Genomic DNA, 24331 nt, shown 5'->3' on the forward strand with positions numbered 1-24331 from the left:
AATTCTTCCCAATTTCAGCTGCCTTCACTTGTGCAATCCCCCATTAATACCACATATGCCATCCCAACAGCAGCTGCACTAAGAGCTACTACAATTCCAGCAGATGCTGAAACTTCGATCCAACATTAAGACAGAGATAAAAGCAAACAATCAATTCTTACCATAGCTTTTGCTTGGTATTTTCTTAAACACAGCAATGAGTTCAGCGTTATACCCTATTTCAACCAGGAAACGGTCTTCTCCGTATTTCACACATTTTCCTTTTGTAACATTATTCACTTTCTTGCGAGAGGCAGCTTCAAAAGTAGAGCCTGCATCAGCAGAGCTGGGCAGCTTCTGCACCTTAGCACTGGCCTGAAAGGCACCACCTCCCCCCTGGCTTTCTGTTGGTCTGCTTCTGTTTATCAGTGTTTCTGAATCACTCGGGGTGGCGCTGCTCGGCGCTGAAACATATTTTATGGCAGATTTGCTCCAACTTTGTAAATCTTTAATACCATCAGGGTGCCCGTTATCAATTAATTTAGGATGAGATGGTTCTGCAGGGTTTTTGGAAGCTGGGTAGCATGTGGGCTGCTGGAATGTACCAAGATTAATTGAAGCTTGTTGTCTGTGTTTCTGACCATCGGCATCTGAGTTTTGTTGATGGGAATAACTCAGAGAATTTGGGATCGTTGTAGGGAACTGCTTAATGCCACTTGCTTGCTTAGCGTCCTCTGAACAATTCTTTTGTTGCTCTCCATGTGAACCAGCCATCTGTTGGTTTGCAGAGTAATGATTATAATTTTTCTGAAGATAGCTCTTCTGCTCTGCAGGACTGTGTGGATTCCGTTGGTCTTGGTTAATGAACCTGACATGATTGTTTTCTTGCTTCGAGTTTTCCCAATTGCCTGGACTCTGTTCTTTTACCTGAGGTCCCGCAATCCCCACCTGTCCGCCTCTCTGTGCTGCCAGCCTCTCTGCTCTCCTAGCCAAGGCCTTCTGGCGGTTCTCTTCAATTCTTTTCTTTTGCTCTTCTGTAAGGCCTGATGACATCTTCAACAATTCAAACAAACCCGAATCAAAACCGCGTCAGTATTTAATCACAGAGGCACCTGCTTCTTTACAGGAGTGGAGGCCAACCTACGTAAGAAAACAGCAGAGAAACACGAAGTTTCAACTCCATCCCCAACAAAGTTCTTATTGCAGTGACAGCTCAGTATTATTTGTGGTTAGATGTTACACTAACTGCTCCTACACAAAAATCTAGCTGTCAGACCAATGCTGAACCACTACCAGTGAGCGAACGCTGATAACCACCACTAGGGCTTTCCATGCTAGTCCCACATTGACAAAAAAGTATGGGGAAAAAAAAAAAAAAAAAGGGAAAAACCTCTATTTCCTAACAGCTCTGAGCACCCTCCTTGGCAAGTCCTAGCAGTTACCAGCCCTGATAAAACCACCCAGCATGGGGACAGCCTGCGAAGGCAAACGCGGGCAAAGCAGTAAGCCTCTGTGAGGTCTTATGCAGGAAGCATTTTATATGTCTGGTTCCTAATAACAGGACTGCACAATAACAAGGAGGCAGCTCCAGCCCAAGGCTTTCTTTTGGCTGCACCGGGCTCCCACCACACGTCCCCTCACGCCCTGAGGCGTCGCCCACCTCCTGCAGCGCCTGGCCACGGCCGTTCTCCACTCTCTGCACAAAACCAGGCTCCCCCCTTGCCTCCCCTACAAACTGGGGGATGTCCCGACCCCCTGGAGGCCCCGCTGCCGCCCCACAAGGAACCCCCCCCCCGGCCCCCCTCCATCCCGCTGCCTCCCCGCACCCTCCCGCTGCCCCCACACCCACCGGCGGGCAGAGGCCGGCCACGGCGCCAAAGGGCGCGCGGCCATGCAGGGACTACAACTCCCAGCAGCCCCCGCGCTCGCCGCCCAGCGGCATCGGAAAGCCGAGGGCGGGCGGCACGCCGGGAACTGAAATAAGGCGCGGGCCGCTGGGCACGCTGGGAAATGGAGTCTTCACAACCCGGCGCCATTTTAGGGGCGCTGAGGGGCTCGCTGGTGAATTAGGGGGCTGGAGGCAGCGCTAATTGTGTTGTTTGCCCCTGTCCTCTGCACGCATGCGGGGTGTGAGGTCCCTGCTGCAAGCCACGGGCTGGGGCTTTGTCCCCTAGTAGCACCCAGAGCTTGCTTACCAGCTGCCTCTTGGGCCTGGTGCACTGAGGCACCTGTCTGTTAAACAGGTGCAGAATTAAAAGTAGGAGTAACACATGGGCAACAGCGATGCTACCTTCATAATAATGCAATTAGTCATATTTGCATTACATTTCTGAATAAAAGTGTTTCCCTGGGTTTTTATTATACGCGGGGTGTAATCATACGCACGAAGCCATCCCTCCTGGACAGCTGTAATCCTTTCATGTGTGGCCAGAGTGGCTTTGGGGCAAAAAGGCAAGGAAACAGTCCCATGAAGTGCTGTGACCCCCTTCCATCGCACACTGTCACTGCCCTTCCCAGCAGCAGGTCTGGAGCTGCCATCCCTGTCCCCAAATGCCATTTTCTCTCACCCAACAGATCCCTCGGTTGGGGACACAGAAGCCAGCTGGCTGTTTCACAGTTTATTTATTCATTCTTCTCTCTGCTAGTTAATTAAAAAAGGTTATCCTTAAATTGCTTCCTGATTAAGCAGCAGTGACTGTCATTAGTCAGGAGCTCGTCAGCTTGAGAAAAACAAGGCAGGCGGTGAGAGCGAGGTGCGACCTGACATACAGCACAGCCCTGGGAGTGCTGTTACTCACCACGTGTACACACAGACCCTTGAAAACACACAACTTTTTTTTTTTTTTCTTAATTAATTTAAAAAAAAAAAAAAAAAAAAAAAAAAAGAACTGAGGAGATTCAGGTCCAGGATTTTGTCTCAGCTTCTCTTAGAAAGCAGGAAAATCTGCTTTCATAAAAGTTGGATGTTCCTCCAGACTGCAGCACCGTATAGCATGGAGTGCAAGAAAAGGGTGCTCAGCCCCATCATCTCCTCTCAAATCCTTTCTGTTTACTCCTTTCCCCCCTGCAAGCTGGCAGATTCCTGCTGGCTGTGTAGCAGGGAGAGAACAGAATGGATGAGAGACCTTTTTGTTCCTTCTTGTTACACTTTTAACTGCCCAAAGCTAAACCAAATCCCAGTGCCATGTATTGGCACGAGTGAGGACACACACAGAGCATAAGCCTGCAAGTATTTCCAGCCACCTTCTCCCTTCCAGTAACTATACAATTCCAGGTCTCACGTGATGGCTCCTTATACTGTAGGAGATGAGGGGGGTAAAAAACAACACTTGGGAAAAGTGGAGAAAAGCTGTTTTTGGGGTCTGTCCACAGCTCATGAGAACAATAAGAGCAGAGAATTGTTTGCAGAAAGAAGAGCTCTTGGGTTGCACGGTCAGGCAGACACACAGACAGACGTTAAAGCATTTGCTCCATATGGCACAACTTCAGCAAGGCACGAGGAACAGCTCAACCATGCAGAAAACAGGCCTACAAAATGAGAGGCTGTTTGCGAGCAGTTTGCTGGTAGCACTCCAGGTGTCCTTTTGGTCAGAACATGCTTCCAGCAGTGGCTTGGACTCACCCTCCATACACTGGGTCAGGGAGCAGGGATGCAGTAAGAAAATCCTGGGAGGACTGGTGGGTTAGCACACCCCAGCTCTGCTGGGGAAGAAATGGTTTGCTCGCTTCTGAAGATGCTCTCCCATCAGGAAAATATAAGGGACCCAAGCCCCCAGAGCTGTTCTGAAATCATCCTCTGAGTGTTTTTGAGCTGTTTGTGGAGATCCTACCACTGAATGTCCTGCTGAGCATGTCCCCTCTGCTCCACTTCCATTCCAACACACCTTCATGGTTCTCCACACGGGCAGAGCTGTCCACCTTCTTCCTGCAGTCTCTGCTGAGGCTGAAATGCACAGAGAGCCGATGTGTGCAAGATGTTTCAGGAGGTGATTGGGAAAGTTCAGCCCACATGGATGGCCCTTGGATGCCCCAGTTTCTCAGAGGTGTTTGGAAGCCCACACGCAAGCTCGGAAACACCATGTCCAAACATGCTAATCTTCAAACAGCTGGGAAGAGCTTGTAGTTGCTTCTTTTCAAAGAAATTAATTCCATGTCCATGAACGTTATCAGCACCTTCCCAGATAAAACCAGTCAAGTGACTGGACTGGGGGCAGGCAGGAAAGGTCTCAGGGCAGGAGAAAGGCCCCTGGACTTGTAGAATTTCTTCTGGTTGGGGGAACCATTTTGTCTGGTTTGTCTGCTTTTAGCATCTGACCTGAACACTTTCTATAGCACCTGTCCTCTGGAGGCTGAGGGGATGTGTTTGGGGTCTTCAGCAGGCCCTGAGCTTCCTAATGGGGTACCAGAGACCCAGGTTCAGAGTGCCAGAGGGTGCTCGGCCTGGTGCTTGGGTTTTGGGTTGGACTTCGGCACAGTAGCTGCCCCCACATCCCCCTATACCAGTTCTTCTAGGGTTTCTGTTGTTAGACAGCTGTTGATCCCCTGTGTTTTCCCTCTGCTGCTGTACATAAAAGACCGTAGCTTGCCCATTTGACAGCCCAGCTGCTACCACAAGTTGACTCTGAATCAAGCAATTTCCCTGAGCATCTCTGTATCACCAAAGACAAAAAATTGAGTTTGCTGAATCCAGCTGCCATTAAAACCTTGATGAACGATTTCCAGAGGCTTTTCTGTGAGTTTTTCTAGCATGAAAAGGTTGCTCCCCTCCTCTGACTGCTAGCTCAGTGAAGGCCACTTCTTTTTCCCTGCTCTTTGGCCACCCAGTGCAAGGAAAATTAGTTGCCGTCCACTCTTTTGAAGCAGCCTCTTTTATCTATGCAGCTTGTTCTTCCCTGGCACGCTGAAGCCTTCCTGCTCTTGTTTATAGTACAGCCCCTCCAACAGATTGCAGGGTCTCTTTTCTGCCTTCTGTCCTTCTTGGCTGGATTCCTCTCCACAGCTCCAGTCCAGAGCAATGGTCTGCACAGCACATGGCCTCCACTTGGCTGCCAGGCCACTGCCACACTCACATGGCTGCTGCAGGGCTGAGACGGCTCTTGATCTTTGATGTGATACAGCCCAGGTGTGGAGGACATTTCATTGGCACTCAGAACAAAGATTTAAAAAAAAAAAAAAAAAAAAAAAAAAAAAGAGAGAGAGAGAAAAAAAGAAAAAGAAAAAGGAAAAATAAAAAACCCGTAAGGATGCAAATGATGTTTCCAAAGCTACTGTGTTGCCAGCACTTAACACAACATGAGCTGTGATCCTGCTCAGGGAGGCACCGGCAATGTGGACCCTCTGATGTCCTATAGTATACTTGAGCTCAGGCCAGGGCATGTCCCTCTGCCCTACACAACTGCTTTATTTTTTTTCCTTTATTTTTTTATTTTTTTTCCCCAGACACTGAACAGATCTTTATCATGGTGAAACACAGCTGAACTGGCAGAAGGGTGCAAATGTAGAAGGGGAGACCCATGTGCACACAGAGAGTTTAATTGTATAAGCTTTATTTCCTTAGGAAACCAAGCTAAAGAAACAAAAGTTGCATTCCCAGTTCTATTCTGGAGCTTAAATTGCTGGCCTGGTTTTCAAGCTCAGAATAAGCAGCTAATCCTATCGCCTTAGTATTGATGTGAGGCCAACTTTTGAGATCCTGTTTGTTAAAGCTAACTCCAATTCTCTGTGTTTTCCCTTCTTGGGGGACAACAGACCCAGAGATACAGAGAAATTCTTTAAGCAGAATCATTAGAGGTCATTAATGGTAAATAATTAACTACCAATGTAATATGAATGGCCCTTTGCCCTTGCACAAGACCAGGACATCTCCTTGGAAGTTCTCAAAGCACATTTCAGACCAAGAGGACTTGGCCAAGAGGTTCTGAACTTCTTTGGGATGCAAAGTCTGATGCCAAAGGGGTTTCCAAGAGAGACCCAGGGTTGTAGCACACTAGAGACTTTCCTAAAATCCCTGATCTTACAGTGGATTCTGGTTCTGTTTTACCCACATCTGCTGTGGCCTTAGGAGCAACATATCACCACTGATTTACTGAGGAACATGGACTCAGCACAGGACTCTCTGCTACCTTAGTCTTCACTCAACCAATGATGCAAGAAGGTTGCTCTCATCTTAGAAACCTCCATGAATGCTATGCATGGAAAGTGAGACAGAATCTGGCCTTGGCAAACTGCAGACTTAAGGACACACTTAACCTGAAGTGTGTACTTAAGCTTGTTATTAAGCCTCCCCCTTCAACAGAGATGATTTTCCTTTATATTGGGAGTCTCATCTGCTACAGAAGGGGGGAGTCACAAGGTGATTTGTTTGTGATATTTTGTATAGCAGCCTGATCTGAAAAGCACTTGCTGTCAGCTGCAGTATTTTGCTACCAGCTTGTCTCAGTGACTTCCACTGGGCTCCTTGGGATGGCAATTATTGCACAACAGAAAGTGCTCTTGAAGTTTCAGGGCAGCATGCTCAAAAGGTGCTGCTGCAGTCTCTGCCTGGGTGGTGCTATACATCTCTCCTTATAAATAGCAAGGGCTGTGGGCACTGGGAACACACACGCCTTTATTTATGGGGGTATTTCCCCATTTTGATCACAGTAAGAGTCGTGATAGCCAGATCCTGAGAAACAGCTCCAAAGGTTCTGCTTAAAAGAATGTGACTACAGAAAGCAGATGCTCATCAAGTTAAATAAGGAATTTAATTAGCCTGCATTTTATCTTGTTTTCAGCAATATGATGACAAATCGCATCTTAATAAAATAACATTAGGGAGCAGCACAATTCCAGTGCTTCAGGAAATGAGAAGCAGTATAAGTTATAGGCCTGTTCCCACTGAAGAAGGCATTCTCATTCAGAAATCTGACATGATGTTAAGATGGGTGATGTTTTAGCAAAATGGTCCTTTGGCATTTAGAAAGATTTACAGCCACTTCCAGTTTTAAAAGGCTGAATGTAGGGTGATAGGGGAGAAAGAAGTGGCATGAAGAACTCAAGGGAGTAGTAGGGCAATTAATATTTTTTTATTCCTCCAGGAATGGAGGAATACGGCACAGGCATGCAGGGTTCTTTACAGGTAAATAAGAAGAGTTGTCCTTTCCTTTTACGGGGCTATAACTAAATATAGATACTGTACACTGTACAACAAGCAGCAGTTTTGCTTTTGTCATGTAGTCAGATATGTCCACATTCAATTACAAGCTCGCATTTGATCGAGGAAATCAGTTTTGTGTAACATCATTAGCATAAGACTCACCCTGGGAAAGGTTCATGAAGGATCTATAGAAATTTCATTCCAGTCGTGGCTTGAAGGCTGGAAAAGTTTGTCTAAGCTCAGCTGTAACTTCTGGGACTCAAGAAACTAGCATTATTTGGAATATTTCTGTCAAGTAAAAAGGGTTACAAAATGCAAGAGTTACAACAATTAAAGACGATGACAATTAGTTTCATTATAAGAATACAGGAACTATGCATGCCATTCAGAGTCCTTTCTTTTGTCTCTACCAGGGAGCAGATGCATGCTTTAAGTAATAGCTTGTGGGATTAGGTTTTTAATTGTCCACTATGAAATGCACTGTTTGATATCTCGAGGCAATAGATTTCACTTGCTGATCATGTGTTGTAACAACATTTATTCCTGGTGGTCCATTTGACATTTTCCATCTTTCAGATTCTCTGGATGCTCCATAGATCTTGTACTAGGAAAGGAAGAGAGTGCATGTGTTGTCTGATTAGACCATGTCATGTGAGGGTACGCATATACACAGTCAGTCCATGCATTAAGTTTATACATGTATGCAAACGTGTGTATATAAAAATATATATATATATATTTACTAATAGGGTCACTTTATGGTTTCATGACCTAATCTGTTAATCTGAGTTTATGCTGCTCTTGCTGATGATGGAAATCCTTCAGAGGTCATTGGTGAATTGGGAGTCTTCTGCCGATAACTTCTTGGCCTCAGTTTGGGTTAGGATGATGACGTTTGCAAGCCCTTCCTCTCTGACAGCTGTTTACTGATGTATGTGAAATGAGTTTATGATTCTTTCCTAGAAAACAGACATTCATGCTGCAAAACACACCTTTGTTATTTAGACCCTCACCAAGACCAACCGGAGGGATGTTGACAACTCTGCTCATCGGTGTTGGGCAGCCTTGTATCAGATAACTGCATAAATACGGGTTGGGAGCAGGCCTCATCCTTTAACAGGCACCAAATTCCTTTTCAAATGGTCTTGCAGGAGCTAGATTTAAGACTGAGAGTGAAATGGTAAGATTTTCCCTTCTGTCTATCAGTGGAAAAATTTTCGAAATGTATTGACCTGGAAAATCCAAGCTCAGAAGCAGCAGCTGGGTTTTCAGCAAGTCCCTTGCTTCTTTCCCTGTTGTCCATCTGGATTCATTGTAACACAGAGAAATCAAGCATTGCCTCAGAGGTCAAGTAAAGTTTGGAAATAGCCATCATTTCCATACAATTCTGCCAGGGTGGGTGGTGCTGCCCCATGCTTTGAGTACAGCACTTGCCAGATACGAAGGGCTCAGGTCTGCAAGGAATGGTGGGGTTGACTTTTCTCATTTGCAGAATTAGACCTTAAGCCCTCCTGGAGCACATTGTGAAGCAATGCACAAATCAAATCAAGATGCTGACAGTGACTGCATCGCAGCACAATATCATGCTGATAGAATTTGAGGCTAAGAGCACTGACATTCATGTCTAGCGATGTCTAATACATCATACGGTTGTAAAGTGACAACTGAGTCCTGGAGGACAAAGACTCACCCCCTGAAATGCCCCGCCAATATTTTCTACTCCACAAGCAAGTTAAAGATCAAGTCTTGAAAATCATTTGATGGAGTCTGAACTTGATCTCTTAACGGCAGAACAGGTAGTTCCCTCTGCATTTGCACATGCTGACAGGTTTTATTTACGGTCATGACACCATGTGGTATTAATGATCCCCATGGATGCAACCAACTTTTTTATAGATTTTCCAAACTTTCACTAGTTGCTTAATTGGTGCGCAGTAATATAATAAATGGAATGTGTTCCTATAGGACACTCATACTTCAGACAAGCACCAGACTATTTGCAAAGAGAATTAAAAACAAACAGGAGAAACATTTTCTGTTGTCCCTGATTCATCCCCAATTTCAGCAACAAAGCTGATATATTGCCATGTGCTGATCCCACTACCTGGGATTTGTCCAGGTTGAGAACTTATTAGTGCTCATTTGAGGGAAGGGAGAGAGAGAGAGAGAACACAGCCTGCATAAATCAGATTAAAGTATTGACAACTCCTAGGCAATGCTCATTCCAGGAACAGGCTCACTACGTGATAACGCCACTGCTATAAAAGTAGTGCATTTTGAATGCATGCCACTTTGCAAATACCTGCTGGGTCATGAGTTCCTGAGGCTTACTTCCTAGAAGAAAAAACGGGCTTCCTGGAAAAGACAAATACTCTAGATGAAGATTATCTGAATGATTTAATAGGTGAGAGACTCAACAGCCACCGGACCTTGCTTTGCCTGTAGCTGATAGTTCAGACTCATCTTGGGTCGGAGAACATTAGAAATTGTTACAGTTATTATGGACTACATGAAAAAATAAGGTCTTGCCCTGGGCGAGGTACACAAAGGATTGCAGTACATACCATGATCAGCTTCAGCTGGCACATTAAGCAGGAAAGGCACAGTTAAATGCAAGCCTAGAAGAGCAAACCCCTGTCTCTCTTCTCAGTGTGGATGCTGGATGTCAGGACCATGAAATATTAATAGTCAGTGGATGTTAAGTGTCCCCCATCTCTGCCTGGGCCACAGACAATGTGCATCTGTCTCTGCTTTCAGCCACAGAGCTCAGCTCAAGCTGCAGACGCTGGTGCTTTTCGCCTGGGAGCCCTTGATGCACTCGGCAGCACAGCAGCTTTGCCACTGGTGTTTAGTCTGGGCTTGGCAGATGGCTCCAGCTTTGTGACTACCACTCTGGCATCTTGCATTAGCACTGAAAACACTCTGTTAATTTTCATTTACATTAGATTATATTTTTTTCCCACAAAGCAGAACACCAGCAAAGTGTTGGAGGTAGTGTGACATGACCAGACCAGCGATGGAGAGTAGGGTGGTATGAAGGAACCAGGAGAGCTACAATTGAATATGGAGAGATCTTCAGTGGCTCTACCAGTATCCCAGCCCCTTTCCCTCTCCCTCCTTCATGCACACAAACAGGAATTTGAGCAGTGGTAGATAGGAAAAGAAAATAGATAAATAAAAGTGTCAGGAGGATGGATTGGTTTGCACTTGGTCTCCTCTCATCTCTCTGCATTTATCTGCTGGTATGTAAAGATCAGACAACCGAGGGACTTAACATTGACCCAGAAAATTTGTATCGCTTAAAATGAAAATGAATCAAGAAAATCCAAAAATATAGGGAAGGGATGGTCATGGAAGAGAACAAAAGGAGATTGGTTTTTGTTTCCATGCACATCAGGACTTGGGATTTCATCGGGACAGCAATTTTGTAAGAGTGCGTATTGCCAGTGCCACTGCGGGAGCAGCTCGGCCTCAGAGAAGAGACACCAGATGGGAAGGTTCTGCAGCTGAGATCCCCCGTGGTTTTAATCTTTATCAGCCTAAATGAGGGCACCTCAAAGGACATCAGAGCTGGACAGGGGTGAGCTCAGCAGCAGAATCCCAACACGTGAAGGATCCAGGCAAAGACACCCTGTTTCCCTCTGCGGGCTTCCCCTATATCACGCACCCAAACCAGACCAGGGGGGAAGCTGTACCTCAGGGTACTCTGAGCCAGTTCTGTGGTGGTTTTCCAATTTTCCAATAAGCTCAGTGCCCGGAGGAAACTCCTCTGCAGGGAACCTGAGCAGACTCCAGGCACTGTACCAGGTCAGGGTGATGGCTGGGAGCAGGGGAAACAACAGCCACCAGCTTCTCCAACAGGGCCACATTGGCCTCGAGCACTGGTCCCTTTTCCTCCAGGGCTAGATGGGGAGATATCAGGGCCATCCATGGGCTCCTGGGGCCACTCTCCAGGCCCCCAGGCATGGCATGGGAGCCTTGCCCATGGCCACAGGCAGGAGCAGGGCTGGGATGGGGTGATGCTTAAATTTGGCCTTGCCTTCTGCATGGCAACCTTCATTTTCAGAACATGCTGGAAACTTTTTTTTCCTACAGCACTCTCTATCCTCCAGGGCATCCTTTCCTCCTCTCATTGCTAGTTTCTACACAAATGCAGGATCTTTGGTGTTTAGTCACTCCGCTGTTCCTGCTGTTTATTTCCTCCGACGGGCGTAATTCTCCGCTCGGGAGGCCTCTGTGAGTTGCTGTGGAGGAGCCGTGGGCCGTTGTCATCCCGTTTCCAGGGGGCAATAAACAGCAGCAGTCAAACTTCCATGTAACAAAGATCGTGTGGTTATTCAGCTGTAAAAAAAAAAAAGAGAGAAGAAAAGCAGATATATATTGTGCGTGTGTTTATTTGCACATCACACAAAGATGTGCAAATTGCTCTCGGAGGAGAACCTTGCCATGAGGTAAAATAGGTCCCTACGTAGCACTTTGCTGCTGACTCAAATGAATATTTTTTTCTCTGTCCGTGCCTCAGTTTCTCTAAAGAAATCAAAGGGCTTATGGGTCTCCCCACATGTCAGGGCCAGGTGCTCAGTCATGCCCAGTCAGAAAGGAAGGGATGTGACTTTGGGGGTGACACGGGGGGGGGAAGTGTTTCTCAGGGTAACAGCATGTGTTTTCTCCCTCATCTTCAATGAGACCAAGTGTCTGTTCAGGAGGAAGACCCAGAGAAACTGCGTTGGTCTCAAGGTGAAAGGGGCCGGTATTGGAGCCAGTAGGCCACCACAGTGACCTGCATCTGACCCGAGGAATAAAAACCCACCGAGACAGCTAAAGCCCCTTAGGAAAGAAAATCCCCTTCATCATCAGGGAATTGATGCCTGCATGGAGGCACTGGCTCAGAAGGAAGCACTTTTGAGGGGCTGAGAGACTGAATACCTCAGTTCTGTGTGGCCAAGGCATCAACTGCTGTATGACCCCTAGGGCCCACGAGGATTTCCAGCCCATCAGGAGGGATGGTTCAGGCCTCTGCTCAGCACCTTCCCAGAGGTGTTCTGGCACCATCTATCCCGAAAATGTTCCCCCGGCCATAAAGTGTAATTATAAAACCCCTTAACTACATTAAACTTTATTCTAAATCAATTAATTATCTCGGCAAAAAAAATGTATATGGTTTTGAAATCTCTCTTTAATTAACACTAAGTCCGTTTGGGAGTGGTAAATCTGGGCCATCACTTGGAGGTAGCATTCTCTCGCTTGACGTGCTCCTGAAGACCTGGCAGAGTCACTGTGGTGCTGGAGCTCCCTTGTGAATGCTGTCCCTGGGCCACGTGCAGGGCCAAGACCCCTCCTTTCACAGCAAGGTTTCCAGGCTGATGTACTCTTGCGGGGTCCCTCCTTAAAAATGGAAGGGTCAGAAATCAAGTCTTCATTTCACGGGTGTAAATCCATTAGTTTTCCCCACTCACTGCTCTCTCGTGTTTCTCTGTTTCCATCTCCAACAGCCCGACCTTTAAATCCTATAATATTCTCCACTGTGTGCCTTTCTCTGACCTCCAGTGTCTCCCCCCTTCTCAAGACCCTATATGCAGTAAGGTCACTTAGGGGAGACCTAAAACACTCCTCATGTCTGGATCTTGGCCTCTGCCAACACAGAAACTCATCTCCTATTGATGAAACTAATAAGATTATCTGGCTTGTAAGTGACTTCACTGCCTTGTATTTATGCAGCGTACATGCATTTGCCTGCTGATCCAGAAACAAGCTGCTCTAGCTGAGGAAGTTATCTGGGCAGCCTAAGATGTTAAATCCTAAGATATGGATTTGTAAGACCTTGGGGAAACAGTGTCTCATGTTCAGCCTGCTCATTGTACTGAGGCAGAGCTGCAGCTCAAGAGGGGACCCGCCTCAGTGCAGGATTTATCTCCAGGACATCCCAGCACCGTGTCACTACATGTGACAATTTTGTGCCAGGAATGGGTGCTTCCATCTACCAACCTGATTGTGCGGGGCACAGAGGGACCCACCATGGGAGAGATGCCGTGGGGGCAGGCTGCATCCCGGAGCTGGATGTAAATTTGACATCCTGTGGTTCTCCAGTATCCTGTGGGGAAACAAACGTGTAGCACCATTTAAAACGGTTCCCCTTTTTTTTGGTGGGAAGCTGAGACACCAGCAGCCTGGATGAGGCCTCTACTTCTGGCCGAGCAGCAGTCTAGCTTTCTCCAGAGCTGCTTTCTCCAGAGTCTGGAGGCTCTGACCAGCAGAAATCCCCTGAGCCCCTGGCAGAGGTGAGACCTCAGGATTAGCCTTTGCTCTGTTCTTCCCCAGTGCATCTGGGGCTGGGGCTTCTTCGAGCTGTGAAGTGCAAATGGCCCAACAGCTTCTTCAGTTTCTCCCCAAAGGTTAAAGCGTCTCTGAGATGGATCTTTTGCTGAAAGACCCTCCTGAGGATAAACATTCAGTCTTCCCATACAAAGTTGCTTCTATTTCCTTAAGCTGAGTATGGCAGTTTTGTGCCACAGTAAAATCATGATGATCCTGTGGGGAATATCCTCGGTGTTACTGTGTCTGATTGTGAATCCCAGTAGCTAAGCAAGCATCTGATGACACGCTAGAACCTATCAGCTCACCTTAATTTGGGGAGCACCATGTATCTCTCAGGATCTGCCCCTAATGGACCTGTTTAACAACATTATTTTCTCTCTTAATCCCATGTCAGACAAGCAGAGCTAGTTCTAGGAGTGTTGCATGTCACCAAAATAACTGATACATCTGAGAATGCAATTAGAGACTTGCAACAAATGTGAGTTGACTCAGGAGAGAGAGTAGTTGGATTACACAAGGGATTCCTGTGATTATATGTTTTCTCTTTTTTTTTCTTTTTCTTTTTTTTTTTTTTTTTTAATGTCTAAAATTCCATGTCCTTTTATGTTTGGGATTTCGTGACAATCAGTGCATTCCTAGATAGTTAAAACCACTCAGCATCTGGCTAAATGCCTAATGAAGCTATCCTGAAATGCAGCATCTATTGCAACTGCTCTGTTCAAGTTCTGACTAGTCATCCTCAGGGACAAGAAATTCCCTTGCTATTGGTTACCGTAGGACTTGATACCAGGAAAGCCCCATGCTTGCTGTTGCCTAGTCCTGAAGAGTAGTGCTCTGCCTTTTGCAGGTTTGAATTTGAAATCCTAAAGGAGGAAACGTGGGTCTGTCCCCATCAACCTTTGTGTTGTGTCCTCACATACTCCTCATGCACTATGGCTAGCCTCAAGACAGCTTGCCTGAAAAAACAAAGACCTAAGCCCAAGGAAAAAGAGATGCGCAGTTGTGCTTCTTTGCTTGGACTCCTACTGCAGGACATGGCTGATTTAAAAATAAATAAATAAAATCCCTTCTCTTCCCACAGCAGAGAGCAAGCTGCTGTGGAAGTAGAAAAATTTGCTGTGTATCAGCTCAGAGGCAGACCACGATCCTCACAGGAAGAGAACAAATGCAAGTTCAGTCACCGCTTGGGGAAAAAGCAATAGCACGGGGACTCTCCAAGAGCAGAGCCATGCGCTTTGCTGCAGCCCAAGGCAGCAGGGAGACCAAGGCACAGCACTCCAGAAATTATTTCTGATCTCCTTTGCGAAGATCATTCCAATCAATACATGGATTATTTCTGGATGCTCGGAGGATGCGTAACCCCCCACCTGCTGAGCTCTGCTTCCCAGCAGCAGCATCCTTTGAGTCGGCACATATGCAACTGCCCAGCAAGAAAGACAGACCAAAGAAAATGTGCCAGAGCCCCCTCCAGCCCCCATCTGTATCTGCCCACAAGCTTCGTCAACTGAGTTATGGTAATTACATCACTTGAGATCTATTTAATATCTCCATCTAGGAAAAAGAACCGGGAAGTCTGGCTGTGACAAGCAATCAGAGGGTACTCAGCTGATGAGCAGCTCCCCATCACTGAGAGAGCAGTAGGAACCTTCGATGGATTGGATTTAAGTAATGGTGTGCCAGAGGGACGGGGCCCACACCACGGCAATCAAAGCTCCCCTGCACCATTAAGGAGCTGTAAGTGGAGCAGGAAGCGCAGTGCAGCTATTGACCGAGTAGGTGGGCATGAAAATGGGTTTAGGTAACTGTTTGCTTCCCGAGAGATGGAAAACACAAAGGGATGTTTCTCTGGCAGCTCTCTGATCCTGGCTGTCCACATCAGCATTTGTGTTGTTTGTCTCTCACATAGTCATGCACGATGACTGCTATGCTGTGTTCAGGCTGTAACGCTGCAGTCCACACAGAGTTTTCCTGCTTGCATTTGCCCTCTCAGTCTCTGCCTTTTTTTTTTTCTTCTTTTTTTTTTTTTTTTTTAATCTCTGGCCTGACAACATCAAAACAAACAAACAAACAAAAAAGATTTCCAATATGATCTGATATCAGACTGCCACACAGGCCGATAAGTATCGCTGCTTGCTCCAGCCACCCTCTTCCTTCCTTCCTTTCTCCACCCCTCTGCACTGAGCAATGGCTTGCACAGAGAGGTGAGGAGAACACATAACCAGCAACACGTCTTTTTTCCTTGAGGGGGTGGCAGCTAAGGGCCAGTGGGCCCACGCTCTGCTCCAGACGATAAGAATTGGGATATCTGCTGTGAGACCAACCTGCAGCCTGACCCCCAAACCCAACCTGACACGGGATCTGGAGCAAACTCACCTCCAGGTCTGTGCTGAGTTACCCGGGTGTCTCTGCTTCTGCCACCTCGTAACACGGCCTTGAGAGCCCACGGTGTGGATGGCAGCAGATGTGGTGCTGAGGCCCGGCCTGGATGGGTGTTTGATGGGTTCATCCCCTTTCCCAAGCCCTCTGCCCTATGCAGCGTAGAGGATGAAGATACTCTATGGGTTATTAACGCTACCGCTGTTCTTAACAATAATTAAGGGGGAAAGAGAGAGCATCGTGCCAGGATCCTGGCCTAATTTGAAGGAAGGAAGAAAAGCAGAGGAGAGGGCTCGTTGAAGGGAAGATCTGTCACTGACACAGAGAGCTAAAGGTCTGCAAAAGCTGGCTGGGCCATGCTTCTCAGTGCTCTGCAATGCCCTGACCCTCGGGTCGGTTGCATGGCCAGAGGGGGACGCTCACCCCAGCAGTCCTCACTGCCTGGTTCCTCTTCAGCAGCTGCAGAGCACAATCATTTCTCATTCCCAGATTTTGCAGAGTTCAGACGTCCCAGACTTTTGTTCTTTCTGTACCCAAGGAGGGCAGGATGCTCTGTGCCAACATTGGTGCCTCCAGTACGCTCCTTCCCAGTGTTACCCTCACGACTATTGATGGGTTCAAGAGACACAGGGTCAAAACTCCCAGAGTTTTCCATTTTCTGCTCCACGCTGCTTTATGTGGAGCAAAGTTAGGCAGCCTGCATTGCCCCCCTGCTCTTCTGGGATCTCACCAAGGAGGCTGAGGCCAGCTCCTTCTGGCCTGAGCTTTCTAAGCAAGGCACCTCCATCCGTATCAAAGGACCTGAATGCATCATCCATGTGTGAAAACATTGGCCACTGTCCCATTTACTGAAAGGAATAATAGTACCCACTCACCTCTGGGAAGCATACGGAGCACCTCCGATTTATTATTTGTTTTATTTATTTTGTCACATTTATCAGCCATTCAACTCTCTGGGCACACAGCCCATACATTAAAACCCTGAGTATAATACAAAGATCTCCTCTATCCTGAGCGCATCCTTTCTGAAAAACCAGGCATGGGCAGGAGGGAAGGATGAAAGATGCTTTGCACACGCAAAGGATGACAACAATATATTTGTCTCCAATTCTGTTTATTGATGGGACCACTCTGAAAACGTTAGCGACATCAGGACAATAGGATGAGGGTAATAACAAGAGGGAGGGGGGTTGGATGGAAAGCCATGCTGGAGGTTGGGCACTGAGACAGCTTCTAGCCAGCCTGTCTCATGCTCAGGAAGTTCCTAAAATGCTCTTTCCATTATTATTCCTCTAATGACCCCATTAGACACACGTGAAATTCTGAGAAGCCTTAAATATGTTGTAGAGATCCACACTGGCGAATCTGCCCAGCTTTTCTGAGAAACAGCAAGCTGCAATGATGAATGTTTTAACATTGCAGCATCCCAATGTGTAATTTATTTGCTGGAAATTAATTGCATGTGCTGGTTTCATTTTCCTGTAGCGAATAATCAGTTTTGCTCCCTTTTTAATTAGGTAGCAACGTAGATTCCTCTGCTGATCATGGCACAGGGGTTTTTGCATGTCTCATCTTATACTAAAGGAGATTTCAAATCATTGTCTAGGGCCCAACACAACTTTTGAGTGGGATTAGATTCTCCGCCAGCTGCACCTCCTGGGTCACCACTGGTGCAAACCCCTTTACATGCCCCTGCCTGAGAATCCAGCCTGGGTTTTGGTGGCCCTTCCACCCTGCCAACTAGGAGTTTGAAGAAACTCTGTGGAGAAGCCAAGTGAAGGAGCCCAATGCAATCCCAATGCTGCTGACATGATTTCACCAAAAAAGCGTGTCCCATCTGGAGGCGGTCCGCTGGCCCACGAGCTGTGACACCGCACCGATGCTTGCAGGACCTCATAGCCTAGAAGCTTTTGGATAATCTGTATCATTAATAGGGTTGGTCCACACCACACCCAGCACCTCTCTGAGCTCTTCCAGCAGGACTGAGTGCCATCGGCAGCCTCGTGTTTGTTGGGCAGCCGGATGGGGCTGTGTGGACACACGGAGCACGTGAAGGCTGAGAAAGCCACCTCTGCTGACGTGTGCAGGGGAAAGCTTGACGGACTCCAGCCGCTGCTACTTAAAATGTTCGAATGGGATGAGGAGAGTAAAAACTTTCAGCTCCAGCTGCCCTTGGTCGCTTTTGTTGACAGCAAATGTTGAATTAAGCTGCAGCGGTCAGCCGGATTTAGCTTCCATGGGGGTACAAGGCACCCATGCTTCTGAAATACACTCTCCTGAAGCCAAACAAACCTACCGGTGAACCAACGCAGCCGGGGTGAAACGAGAACAACCGCTTCCCATCGCCGCCAACCCGCGAAATCCTCCGCCACGAATTAATCTGCAAGGGAAAAGTTAGTTAGCGGGGATTCCTGCTGCCTGCTGGGGGCCTGCCAAGCGGGGCCCCTATCCCCGGGGCACCCCCAAAAACCGCTGGATTTCCTCGTTCCTGGGGGCGAGCAGCCCGTGTGTGTGCCCCGCTGCTGGTGGTGGCGGCGGGAGCGCGCAGCGCGGGGGCGCGCCGAGGCGCCGTGCCCGCGCCCGGCGGAGCTGTCCGCGGCTCGTGGTGCTGAAGCCGCAGCGGCCGCCCAGCCCCTGCCTCCGCCCCCCGCCTTCCTCCCCGGCGGGGGCTCCTGCAGCCAGCCCGGGGCATCAAAGGCTGGGGAGGGTCCTCCCTTTGATTCTTCCTCTTCTCCCCCTCCCTTCCTCATCTTCACCCCGCCTTTTCTCTTATTTTTTATTTTTTATTTTTTTATTTTTTTTTTTTCTAAAAGCCGGGGGAGGGAGGAGAGCGCGGCCACGTTCCACCCCTCCCTTCCTGCGAATCCCCGCTTGCACTGCAAACAATCTGCCTTCCCCATTGCATCCAAGGGAGATAGCAACAGCAACATCATCACCGCAAGCCGGATGGGAGAGCAGAGAGGAGGCTGCTGAGGGAGAAAGGCACACACGCACACGCCAGCTCGGTGTTGCCAAAGCGGTGGGAGCCGCACGAAAAATAAGCCATGCTGCCCCGTGTGTCTGGCGCATTGTGCTCCACCGGAGCCTTTTAGGAGGAAGAAGAGAATTATCTGCTCCGATTTTTTATTTTTTATTTTATTTTTTTCCTGCCAGCGAGAGTGCGACAGACTTGCGATGGTTGAATGTCAATGCCTGTGAGAGAGAACAACAGTCAGAGGAGGAGGAGGACAGAAGGGGAGGAAAATGAAGGTGGGGACGGTGGTGGAGAGAAAGAAGGAGCCTCGTCCAATGCATCAAAAGGAGGTCCCTGCAATCGCCGATAGAGCCCTGGCCGCCTTGCCATCCACAATGGTCTGTACAAGCTGCCAATGCGTTTGATGACGTTCCTGTTTTGTGAAAGGAGGAAAGGAAACGTGACCATGTAAGATCCACGTTTCTCCGGTCAATTACATGCGAAGAATAGATCCGATTTCGACGGGTTTTTTGGTCCAGGATGGTAACAGCTTAGGGAATAATACAGCTGCCTTCCCTCACCGATTTTGCTCTGATTATTTTTGGTGTGGTCCAGACAGCTGCTGGAAGAGAGAAGGTCAGAATATATAAATAAATATAAAAATATATATGATATATATAATATATATTATATATATATAATATATTTATCTCAGTACCTCTGGGATTAAGCTCATTGAATGCTAATTATTTCTTTCAGGACTTTTAATATTTACAATGAAATCTTTTAAATGCAACGCTAAAATCTGAAGCCACCTGGGAGTACAGTGTTGGAAACGTAGGGTGTTTTCCCACAAACAATGTGAAGGTCTTTTTGTCAAAGAGGCAATTTTGATAATAACGACAGCTACCAGTTTTGCATTTTGCTAGCCAGACTGGCTGCTATTTTGTCTGGGTGCACACCGGGTCTCGCGTGATCGAGTTCGATTTTTTTTATTCGAAAAAAAAAAAAAAAAAAAAAGAAGAAGAAAAAGGAAAATTACTTGAGATGCCAAATACTGTCGACGGAACCACGGCCTCCCTCTACCCCAAACCCACCGGAGACGCGGACCCTTCTTTTTTCCAGGCTTAGGAGTTGCCGGAGCAGAGCCGGGGCTGTCTCCCGGGAGCGCCGCACCCCGCGGTGCCCGCCGCCGCCCCTCGCCCCCGGACCCTTTGGGCGTGGGAGCTGCCTGGGCGCCCCCCGCCGCTGCCAAACAAACTTGAGGAGGAATCCACCCCGCCGGAGGGGGGAGAAGGGCGATAAAAAAAAATCCCCCGGGGAGCGTGGAGCCGGTCGCTTTATTTATTTAATTCTTTTTTTTTTTTTTTTTTTTTTGTAATTATTCCGACCGCTGTTGCTAGCCTCGCACGGTTGCTGCCGGGGATTTCCCCCCCCCCCCCTCCCCGCCCTCCGGCCCCTCTTTTGTCGTCTCCCAACCTGCGAGCGCATCCCATCCCCGCAGCGCTGAGACCCCAGCAGAGCCCCCCGCCCTCGGGGCTCCCGGCTCCTGCCCTTTCTTTTCCCCCCCCCGTCTCCTCCAGCCCAGGAAAGGCACATGTTAATACCACCCGGCGCTCTCCTTTTCTGCTACTGCTGCTGCGGGCTCCTCCGTCCGAGACAGATGTTGCGAAACCAAGGCCTCCTCAAGTGCCGCTGCCGCATGCTCTTCAATGACCTGAAGGTCTTCTTGCTGCGGAGACCCCCCGCCCCTCCGCCGCCCTCGCCGCCGCCGCCGCTCCCCATGCCCGGCGGCGCAGAGGCGGGGGCCGGCGGCACCGCTGCGGCCGGGGGGCGCGGGGCCGGCTGGCGGGGGGCAGCGGGCAGCCCGGGAGCCGAGGAGTGGGGGAGCCCCGCCGGGGAGCCCCCGGCCTCCCTGCCCAGCAGCACCTCTTCGGATGACTTCGGCAAGGGCAAGGCCGAGGACCGCTACTCGCTGGGCAGCAGCGTCGACAGCGGCATCCGCACCCCGCTCTGTAGGATCTGCTTCCAGGGGCCCGAGCAGGTGAGGCCGAGGAGGGCGGTTGGGGTGGGTTGGGGTTGGGGTTGGGGTGCTGGATGGGTTCTCCAAGGGAATATGGGGTGGGGGAAGGCTACACGTCCCCCTCGCTGCAGCTCGTCTCCAGTCTTAGGGCCGTGGTGGGGACTCGTGGACTCGGTGTCGGGGGCTCCTTGTCCCCAAGTGGGGTCCTGGATGTGCTGATCCCAGGAATGATGCCGAGGTTGTGTTTAACGTGCTGTTTGCTCTGAAAAATGCGACGGGTCTGTGTAAACACGTGGCGGGAGGCAAACCCACCTCGGCAGCAGCGCCTGGGAATGGCCAGCAAGAGCTCTGCAGGTTGGCCAACGCGGCCATGCTCCCGGCTGCACTACCTGGGGGAGGAAACCGCTGGCTGCAAGTGTGCCTGCTGGAGCTGCAGCCTGGAAATGCCCCTTGGTACAGCCCGAGGTTGGGCCGGGGAAGTTTGCTTCCCCCAAACAGGAGAATGACACAAATGCAGCCTCACCATAACATCAGGTGCCAACCCGGGGCGTTATTCTCCCCATTTAATGACAGCTGCAAGAGGCTCATGTATTTTCAGGCTGGCAGTAACACAGCAACATTTGTGCTTAACGTGTCACAACTGTAGGCAGCAGGGAAGGCTGCAGACCTCTACTTGTAGGATCAAGCCCGGATAATATGCAGATAAACCTTATTGCCCAGGGTAGGTCTGTTACCTCTGGTGATAAGCGATCCTTGCACGAGCATGGGCTGTGAGGTTGGACTTGGCTGACACCCAGTCCCGTTTTAGGCGCGGATCCTGGCACAGAAGGTAATATCTTGAGACCTTGAGCAAAACAGGCTTTGCTCCAAGTCTTCTTTCCCCTTGGTGGACCTGTGTGCTCTGCTAAGGAAAGCCAGCACACGCCTGATGGTGGCCACACTTGGGCACACACCCTGCCAGCCCGGAGGGCAATGCCCACGTCTGCTGGGCAGTCATCGTGTTTTCCATGGTGCCAGCCCAAGGATGGGAGGGAGATTAGGGAAAGTGGGGAATGGGCTCACGTTCGTCTTTGGAAGAAGCAGGGCCAGCCACCAACTCATCCTAACACCCCTAGGTCTCACAGATCAGAGCTCAGTGGACTGTAGCCTTCTCTAAGAGCTTCTGCAGCTGACCGATAGCTGTGAGAGATGGTTTTCACCATAGGCTTTTAGATGTGGGTAGGGGAAATCATTCTTTTTCAGAGATGCTCTATGCCTTCCTCACTTGACTGTCTCCTCCCCTGTCTCTTCTGAAAGTTGGAAGCCGTGCAACTCCCTGACTGGGAATTTGCATTATTCCACGTTTCTAGTACTCGTCCCTGGCTTACCATTCTGCTGTGTACACGAGACGTAGCGCCCGCAAGATTGGCTTGCGTGTGTGAACAAATAGAGCCGAAGCAGAATTAAAATAGAGGCAACTCGCATCCTTGGCGAACATCAATGCTTGAAAATAATTGGATGCTAATTTTCACACTTAAAACCTGTGTAGGTTGCATTGTAAAAGTGGGACTATTTGCTGACCATCTGCCAGCCTACCTGAGTGAGAAGCTGAGCAGACGTGACTGGCATCTAATAGAGTTTCAGCAGGATTTCTCTTCTTTGCTTCTCACAGTTCCTGACTGATATAATAAGACACTTACAGCTGGATTCTGCCAGTCGTCCTTGAGTAGTACCTCATTCTGCAAATAATTTCTTCTTCACCAGCATGTCGAGGAGTGCCTGAAACCCTTTGCCCTGCAGCAGCTGGGAAGTGCCAGTCATAATGTAGGCCCAAGGTGTGGGGCTGTAAAACACGGTCAGATCCTGACACAGTTCCCTAGAAGTACAATTCAGAACAACCGAGAGCTGAACCAGTGCTACTCGAGACCTGCAGTTTGGTTTATTTGTCCCTTACATCCGACAGGGCTAACTCCTGAATTCCATGTTCTTTCTTGTTATGGTAGTTACTGCTGGTTTAGCCTTTATTTCCCATTTGTTTTCCAGCTGAACTGCTGAGCACGGACCTTCATGTTTCAGACCCTTGCAGCCATAGATGTCACAAATGCACATAATTCCATACCACCCTTGCCAAGATTGTCATGAAAATATCTCCGCTTGGAAACAAAATGTAATTGCTAGTTCTTTACTGTGCAGATTAATAACAATGACAGAAATAAGCAGTTTTATTTACCTGTCAAAAACATCTGAAACTGCTGCAGCTGTGGGCAAATTTGCAGGGCTGCATCACAGTACCAAGAACAAAAGCCTTCATTATAAATTGACTGTTAGGCGCTCTAAGCTTATTTACCCAGATAAAATGACAGTGAGTCTCCAAAAGATGTTTTAATCCTTTTTTTTTTTTTTTTTTAAATACAACAGCCAGAAAGGTTTCTTACTAATCTGGCTTCACAAGTGGATTTTATTTAATATCTAATGCAAACCAAAATCTGTAGGGATTTTCACTTTAAATTTATGATTGCCCAACATGCATAATACTTCAGGCTACTGAATTGCTTATATCTTAAGCTCCTCGTGTTTGTTTGTGGCTGCTATGGGTAAACTGATTCTTTCATTTAGAAATGTGCTGAGGGCTGTAGGAAGGAGTAAATCTCATTATTGTAAAACTGCTCCCATCCTTTCATGTTACTCGAGAGAAATCAGTAATGCAGATGAGAAAGAGTGGATCTGATGACCAGGTGAATGCACTGTCTGGGCTCCCATTTTGAGGGTACAAAGAGCAAGCTCTGCTTAGGTCTGGCAGTTGAAAGAGGCCAATTGCTTTTATTGAAGACTAGGGCATGAAAACTGGTGGGGTGGACTCTGCACTTGGGAATGGCATTGCCTGTCAGGGACTTGCTTGGCATTTTCAAATGTTTCACTCAGTAAATGTCCTGCACCATTGTGTCAGCTAATTCTGAGGCTGTGGATGGAAAGGCGAAGCTTGGGGGAGAAAGTGAGAAAGCAAGATGCTGGAATATTTTCTTCTGTTTTGGTTAATGCTCTGTGTTTGCAGAATTGTGTCTGCTTTCCTGGATCTTTGACAATGTTCTGCAAGAGAAGGAAACTAAGATGAGCTCTGCTCTCACAGATGTTTCCTAGTGCTTGGTATAGATCCAAGCTGAAAGCAAATCATGGCGAGTAGCAGGAAAAGACATGGGTGAAAAGTCCCTTCACATCAGCAGATAAAGTGTTTGCCCATGTCACAAGAAGTTAGCAGTACGGCAGGGCTTAGGATCTCCGAGTTGGTGCTGGCTGTGCCAAAAAAAATAGAAAAGCTTTCTTAGATGAAACTGAGATCATTTGGAAATCAGTGTCTCAAGGATTGCTTGTCAGTCAGAGTGTGCATGCATCTTTTCTTACCTGTCGGTTTCTGTCTGTGTTTCTCTACTTCTCTGTTCAGAGGAAAAATACCATAAAGATGGGGATTTGAAAAGTCAGTGTGGATAGGATTGGTTGGCTGAGGAGGATCAGGGAGAACAGACTGTGACTCTTTTGCCAGCAGGCTGCTAGCTTGGACGTAGCTCAGTACTCA

The 24331-nt window shown here is 48.2% G+C and overlaps 2 protein-coding genes and 1 long non-coding RNA gene across 4 annotated transcripts in view; 2 read left to right on the forward strand and 1 right to left on the reverse strand.

Moving 5' to 3' along the window:
* The window catches only part of SMARCAL1 (SWI/SNF related, matrix associated, actin dependent regulator of chromatin, subfamily a like 1), a 32273-nt gene extending 30401 nt beyond the window's left edge, over window positions 1–1872 (reverse strand). Inside the window, exons 1-2 of one of the 2 annotated variants that reach the window (XM_032190517.1) lie at window positions 1829–1872; window positions 162–1119 (exon numbers count right to left, since the gene is read on the reverse strand). In XM_032190517.1, the coding sequence (XP_032046408.1) occupies window positions 162–1032 (871 nt within the window). In that variant the 5' untranslated portion in view covers window positions 1033–1119; window positions 1829–1872. Of the gene's footprint in view, window positions 1–161; window positions 1236–1828 lie in introns of those variants that run through there. The other variant, XM_032190518.1, reaches the window with a different exon arrangement.
* A 16760-nt stretch (window positions 1873–18632) lies between these two features.
* Window positions 18633–19767, forward strand: LOC116490756. The gene is made up of 2 exons (XR_004253403.1): window positions 18633–19394; window positions 19518–19767. It is a non-coding gene; the product is annotated as an uncharacterized LOC116490756 (long non-coding RNA).
* Window positions 19768–20146: 379 nt separating this feature from the next.
* MARCHF4 (membrane associated ring-CH-type finger 4) overlaps window positions 20147–24331 on the forward strand; it is an 82770-nt gene continuing 78585 nt past the window's right edge. The window contains exon 1 of the mRNA XM_032190437.1: window positions 20147–20802. Within this exon, the coding sequence (XP_032046328.1) occupies window positions 20356–20802 (447 nt within the window). The 5' untranslated portion in view covers window positions 20147–20355. The remainder of the gene's footprint in view (window positions 20803–24331) is intronic.

This window comes from Aythya fuligula, chromosome 6 (assembly GCF_009819795.1).
Source record: "Aythya fuligula isolate bAytFul2 chromosome 6, bAytFul2.pri, whole genome shotgun sequence".
Taxonomy (NCBI): domain Eukaryota; kingdom Metazoa; phylum Chordata; class Aves; order Anseriformes; family Anatidae; genus Aythya; species Aythya fuligula.